Source organism: Chinchilla lanigera, unplaced genomic scaffold, assembly GCF_000276665.1.
Source record: "Chinchilla lanigera isolate Chin_1 unplaced genomic scaffold, ChiLan1.0 scaffold00019, whole genome shotgun sequence".
In the NCBI taxonomy this organism is placed as follows: domain Eukaryota; kingdom Metazoa; phylum Chordata; class Mammalia; order Rodentia; family Chinchillidae; genus Chinchilla; species Chinchilla lanigera.
This window is the reverse complement of record NW_004955420.1, coordinates 24549892-24555863: the sequence shown is the minus strand read 5'-3', so window position 1 is coordinate 24555863 and position 5972 is coordinate 24549892. Positions and strand designations below refer to the sequence as shown.

General features: G+C 57.0%; 1 protein-coding gene and 1 long non-coding RNA gene across 2 annotated transcripts; one reads left to right on the top strand and one right to left on the bottom strand.

Annotated features, from left to right (window-relative positions):
- Nucleotides 1–1252: 1252 nt before the first annotated feature.
- Nucleotides 1253–3241, top strand: LOC106148344. The gene is made up of 3 exons (XR_001233693.1): nt 1253–1338; nt 1982–2164; nt 2663–3241. It is a non-coding gene; the product is annotated as an uncharacterized LOC106148344 (long non-coding RNA).
- Nucleotides 3242–3461: 220 nt separating this feature from the next.
- Nucleotides 3462–5880, bottom strand: LOC106148328. Its single transcript, XM_013513342.1, has 3 exons — nt 5862–5880; nt 5039–5428; nt 3462–4383 (listed from the first exon to the last, which is right to left on the bottom strand). Exons 1-3 carry the CDS (start codon nt 5878–5880, stop codon nt 4088–4090), a joined length of 705 nt encoding a protein of 234 aa, XP_013368796.1. The 3' UTR covers nt 3462–4087.
- Between the last annotated feature and the right edge of the window lie 92 nt (nt 5881–5972).

Sequence of the window (5972 nt, the reverse complement as noted above, 5' to 3'; positions counted from 1 at the left end):
AAGGCCTTGATTTTCCTCACATGTGTTTCTACCTCCCCATGGGAGACTTGGCAAATGTTGGAGTTTCACTTCAGCTCTCAGGTTTTTCTGGAGCTGTTGTTTTGTTTTTCTGAGACAGGGTCACTGTGTACCCTCAGCTGGCCCCAAATTCAGAGCAATTCTCCTGCTGGTCTCTTGAGTGCTGGGACTTCAGGTATATGCCACCATGCCCGGCTTGGAGCTTCTTAAAAATGGTATTTGTAGAACACTGATAAATAGGGTTTAGTCTTCAAATGAATGGAAATATTAGAAATGGCAAGTTAGCTTTCTCTTTTTGTTGGAAGAAAAGGTCTTGGTACATAGCCCAGGCTGGCCTTGCACTTGCAGTCCTCCTGCCTCGGCCTCTCAAGTGCTGACCTTACAGGTGTGCACCACGATGCCGGGCTCAGGTTCTCTGTTAGCAAGAGAGAGAGCTCTAGCGAAGTGTGAGTCTGTCAGGCGGGACCCCAGTGATCAGTTAGTCTTGCTCTGTCCTTAGGGGGAAAGCAAACTCTGAGGTTGGCGGCCAAGGCGGGCAGCTCGGATGGTCACCGTGTGTGGAAGGGGCCGTCGCATGGGCTTCCATGGCGCTGTGGCTTTCAGCCTTCAGCCGCTGTCCTGTGCAGTGCGTGTGACTTTAGGCTGTGGAGAAGCGCACTGCAGCCGTGTTAACTTCCAGAGGTCGCTGAGGGGACAGGGAGTCTGGTGACTTGGTTTTGTTTGGAGACAGCGTCTTGTGATGTAGCTCAGAAGAGCTACACGTAGGCTAGCCTTAAACCTATGATGTAGGCTGGCCTTAAACCCAGCGCATAGGCAGGCTGCTCTCAAATTCAGGGTAATCCTCCTGTCTCAGCCTGCGGAGTGCTGGGATTACAGGCACGAACTTCCATACCAGGCAGAGTTTGATGGCTTTTGGGTTGTGGGTTTTTTTTTTTTTTTTTTTTTTGTATCAGGAATTGAACTCAAGATCTTATGCTTGCCAGGCACGTACTTGTACTGCTGAGCTATATCCTTGACCCTTGATGGCTTTTTGAGAACTGGGAAGTGACCTCTACAGTGCTGTCACATGTCGCGTCTGTTTAAGACAGTTGCCATTTCCTGGTGTGGTGTCGCTGTCCCTGTGCCTCGGAACCTGCACAGAGCTCCCCAGGGGTGCCGGGGGGCCCTGCAGGCGTTGCACTGTGCGAGGTGAGAACCTGTCCCTGACGCCCCCTCTCTCCCCAGATCGGGCCCAACACAGGCAGCGTCAGTGCAAGCTCCCACCACCCCGCCTCCCCCCTATGTGTGTCACCCCCGCCCCTGGAGGGACCATCTCTCGAGGTAAGCGAGGGGCCTGGCTGTGGGTGGCAGGTGGCTTGGGAAGCGGTGCCCCGCTGTGGCTCGGGGAAGCCGGGGAGGGGTGGCTGGCGGAGCTGCAGCCTGAGGACCCAGGAGCCTGGCTTGGACTCCAGGGTCGCCTGGCCTCCAGCGGTGACCCGGCATCTGGAGCGGTCTCAGCTCAGTCTGGGCGCCGAGCCCTGGGGGACAGTGGCGTGGGCTCCCAACGTACCCTCGGAGCAGGGCCGGGAGAGAGCCCTGCCTCAGCCGCACACGCTTACTTGAAGGCTCTGGGGATGCCCCACAAGTCATCTCCCCGTCCCTGCAGCACCCGACCTCTGGCCCTTGGCTCGGTGGGCTCTGCCTTTGGTGGGGGGTGTCTCAGCGCCTGGAGGAGCCATGGTGCGCCTCTGGTGCACGGGCGCCGGGGCCTGGCTGGTGAGAGGACTGCGGGAGCAGACTCTGCCCCTGCCCCTGCCGCGGCCGTGCCCCTCGGCCTCGGCCCTCTGCCCCTGCCCCTGCCGCCTGCTCAGGTGCTGGGTCTCTGCTGTCTCTGGGCTCTGTCTCTGAGGGGCTCTGAGGGTCCCGGGCTCAGGAAGGACGCGGGGAACGCGGAGCCCCCCATGTTCCTGCCCCACGTCACCAGGTGGTTCCGGGCGCACTGCCCCCGTGCACATAGGAACGCGCGCTGCCGGCGCCCCGGATGCCTGGCTCCGGCTTGAGAGACGCTGCCCCCTCCGCTGCCAAAACAGGAGTTGATTGGCCTTTTTCCCCCTTAAAATGCCCTGAAACTGGAAAAGGCTGAACGTTAACATTTCCGCCGTGGCAGGTGAGTGGCCCGAGTGCCAGTGCTTTGGCTGAGCTTGCAGCCGCCAGGCGGGCCGCAGGGTTGCCGTGTGCGGGTGGCGGCCACCCTGCCCCAGCTTGGCCCGCGGCCCTCCTTGTGCTGCGCCTCCCCAAGGCCTCCGCAGGTGGCGCTTCCTGGCTTCCCAGGCGGCGTGGCCTCTCTGCCACGCTTTCTCTCCTCCTGTTTCGTTTTGATTCTCGTTGAGAGAGGGCCTCTTGTGGCCCAGGCTGGCCCTGGGTCCCTGGGCTCGAGCAGTCCTCCTCCCGTGCCCTGAGCAGCTGGGACCATGGGTGCGCACAGCGGTCTGGCACTGCCAGGCTTCTAATCCCCTCGAGGCCTCCCTGGCAGTGCCGTGCTGAGAAGGACACGTGTGGTGGGCGTGGGAGGAAAGGACGGTGCGCGCGCGTAAGGAAGGATGTCAGAGCTGACAGAAACCAGCACCTGCTCCCCAGCCCTGAGGCTCGCCCGTCTCCTCCCTAGCTCTTCCCGAGCCTCCTTTCCAAGAGCCGGGGTGCACTCACCCGGTCCCCGGGTCCCGCACACCCTGAGTGAAGCTCTGAGCTCCAGGAAGCGCTCTCGCTGTGCTTTCTGCGAGGGCTGCAAGCCACATGGCCCCAGGCATGGACCCACCGCCTTGGCACTGGGCCCCAGCCCCGCCTTTGCGTTTTGAGACAGCGTCTTGCTACACAGCCCGGGCTGGGTTTAAACTTACAGTCGTCCGGCCTCAGCCTCCCCGAGCGCGGGGCTCACAGGTGTGAACCACCAGCACTGGCGTGTCTCCCCTCGATACGATTCATGCCAAGGAAGATGTGACTTTCCCCGCGTGGAAGGGAAGACCCTGAGGACAGATGACCTCGGAGGGCCGTTGGGACCCACTGGCTGCTGTGGCTCCCCTCACCCTCCCTGTCCCCGGCCAAGCTGACCGTTTCTCAGCATTTTATCCATCCATAGAACACGTAACTCCCCTGGAGTAAGTTGCTGCGCTGGCCGGGACCCATGCTTTCTTTTACTCGCTCTTTCTCTTTCTCTCTTTCTGTCTTTCTTCTCTCTTTCTCTCTTTTTGTCTTTCTTTCTTTCTTTCTTTCTTTCTTTCTTTCTTTCTTCCTTCCTTCCTTCCTTCCTTTCCTTCCTTTCCTTCCTTCCTTCCTTCCTTCCTTCCTTCCTTCCTTCCTTCCTTCCTTCCTTTTGTGATACTGGAGATGAAACCCAGGGGCCCCATGCTGAGCTACATGCCTAGCCTCCTTCCCTGTTTTTAAAAATTTTTTGAGACAGGGTCTTGCTGAGTCTTTAAGTTGCCCAGGCTGGGCTTGAACTTGCAATCATCCTGCCTCAGCCTCCCAGAGTGCTGGTACCACAGGCACACACATAGGTGCTGGTGGTCCCTCCCTTCAAAACCTGGTCAGCCCCAAAGCTTGAACTGCGTTGCCCTCTTCCCCACTGCTGGGGACTGAACCCAGGCCGCTCCACTGAGCCACAGCCCAGCCCTTTTTATTTTTTCTTTTGCATTAGGGTCTCACTCAGGGTGGCCTTGAACTTGAGATTGCAGGAAGGTGCCACATGCTAGGCTTCCTACTGCCTAATTCTCCACAAAGTTCAGGGTTCTAGAACATTCACTGTAGGTATTCAGCAGACCTTTTGCACCTACTTGCAGGTCGGTAGGTGTAATTACTTAGCATGTGCAGTACCTGATGTTGTACCTGATCAAGACATGGACATCAATCTCCCGGAGCCAGTAAACCCTTTCTATTCTCAGAATTTCCGTCTTTTTTCATGGGCAAAAGAAGTAGCTCTGTCTTTCCCAGGAACGTGGAAGAGAAAGCTTACTGCTGTGGGAAGAAGGAGGGCACCCCCGAGCCCGCCTCTCACTTCAGTCTTCCAGAACGGGAGGGAGCAGGCTTTTTCTTTTTAGAGATCAGACAGTAAAGGTTCTAGGTTTGGGCACCAGGCCCTCTGCCGTGGTTGCTCACCTCTGCCGCGCCCGCTCGAGAGCAGCTGTGATGTCCCTGTGGCCGCACTGTGTCCCGCTGACACGGCCTGCAGCAGCAGGCAGGGCCGGCTTGGCCGGCAGGCTGTCGTTGGCCAACCGCTGCCCTGGTCCAGGGGGAGAGGATCACAGAGCCAGAAGGGTTCAAAGAGTTGCACTCCTTTCACAAGGGTCAGTGAGTGACTCCAGTGACTCCAGTGACTCCAGCCCCTAGAGCCTAGGTGAAAGGGGCGAAACCCGGGGAGACAGTGGGGACACAGTGCTCTGTGGGAACCACCTCACTGATTGTTACCACTTATTTTTAACAGAATTTCAAACATCTCGTCTATGCAAAGTATGCTTTTATCTTTTTTTTGGTACTGGGAATCGAATTCACAACCTTGCACTTGCAGGAAGGTGCTGTGCCGCTGAGCGATATCCCCAGCCCCATGCTTTTATCTTTATCTTTTACTTTTTTTTTTTTTTTTTTTTTTTTTTTTTTTTTTTTTTTTTTTTTTTGCAAAGGATTGCATTATCTATTCCAGGCTGGCTTTAGAATCACTTTGTAGCCCCCGCTGGTCTTGAACTTAGAGCGACCCTCTTGCCTCAGCCTCCTGAGTGCTGGAAGTATAGGCATGCACTACCGCATCTGGCCTTTTTTGTGATTTTGAGACAGGGTCTTACTACGTACTCTAGGGCTGGCCTCAAAGGCAGCTATGTACCACAAGCTGCGATCAAACTCATGGCAGTCCACCTGCCTCAGCCTCTGGCACGCAGGGATTATATATAGATGTGTGTCATAATCCCCACTCAAAATACGTGTTCTAAAATAGAGTAAATGGTACAACAGACGCTGCGAGCCCATCGCCCTGCTTAAACAGTGAAGTACTTACGCCCACCTTGCACGTGTGTCCCCTCACTCTGCCCTCTCAGAGGCGGATCCCGGAAATCGTAGCGTTGGGCATCGTGGTGAGTGGCTGCCAGGGCAGACGCCAAACAGAGCTTCCTGAAGAGCTGCCGCGCTCCACTTGGGCCCCTCGCAGCCCCGTCCCCTCCAGCCTGCCGACACAGTTTGCTGCTGCTGCCCCAGCTGGCTTGGTTGGGTTCTTCTGAGGGAAAGTGGGCTCCGAGCAGTCCCCGGAAACTGTTCCAGAGCTCAGTGGCTACCTGGGCTTTGAGCAAACAAATGAGCCGTGCGGCAAAACCCAGCGCCCTCAACGAACTGTGTTCTGCTCCAGGGGGGGTAATCTGGGTGGGGTGTTTGATACAGAGGGTGCCATCTCCTCGTCACAAGTGCTCTCAGATAATTGCTGCCAAGGCCACCTTCCTTTTGCCCACTGAGGTCTAAATGGAGGAGTTGGAATGAAGCTATATCAGCCTTTGTGGCTGGGTCTGTCTCTAAGGGACCTGTCCCTTGTCCTTGCAGATTTTTTCTGAGACAGGCTCTCTCTTCGTAGCCCAGGCTGACCTTGAACTCACTGAGATCCTCCTGCCTCAGCCTCCCGAGTGCTGGGATTACAGGCATGCGCCACCACGCCCAGCAGGCTCAGTTCTTGGTACTGTGTCCAGAGTCAGGGTGTTTTTATCCTTGACTCCAGCCTGGTCGATTAGTTCAAGACATCTTCCCTATCCTGGGTCCACTTTCTGTAAGCCTTTAGGAGATGGAAGAGCCCGGTTAGCCGTTACACGCCGAGGCCGGGTCTTGTCTCCCAAAACCTCCAAGTCCCCTCTGCATTAGGGGCCATCCGTGGGCTTAGGGCGGGAGCCTGGCCCGCCCAGCCGGCAGGGGGCGCGCGCGCCCAGGCCGCTCCGTCCTCGCGCCCTTCG

Bases quoted from the DNA above. Each gene is read 5' to 3' on its own strand.
- LOC106148328 (XM_013513342.1), bottom strand. The intron at 4,384-5,038 runs GTAAGTACTTCA...CCTTTCACCTAG, and splicing joins GACACACGTGCAAGGTGGGC to GCTCTAGGGGCTGGAGTCAC.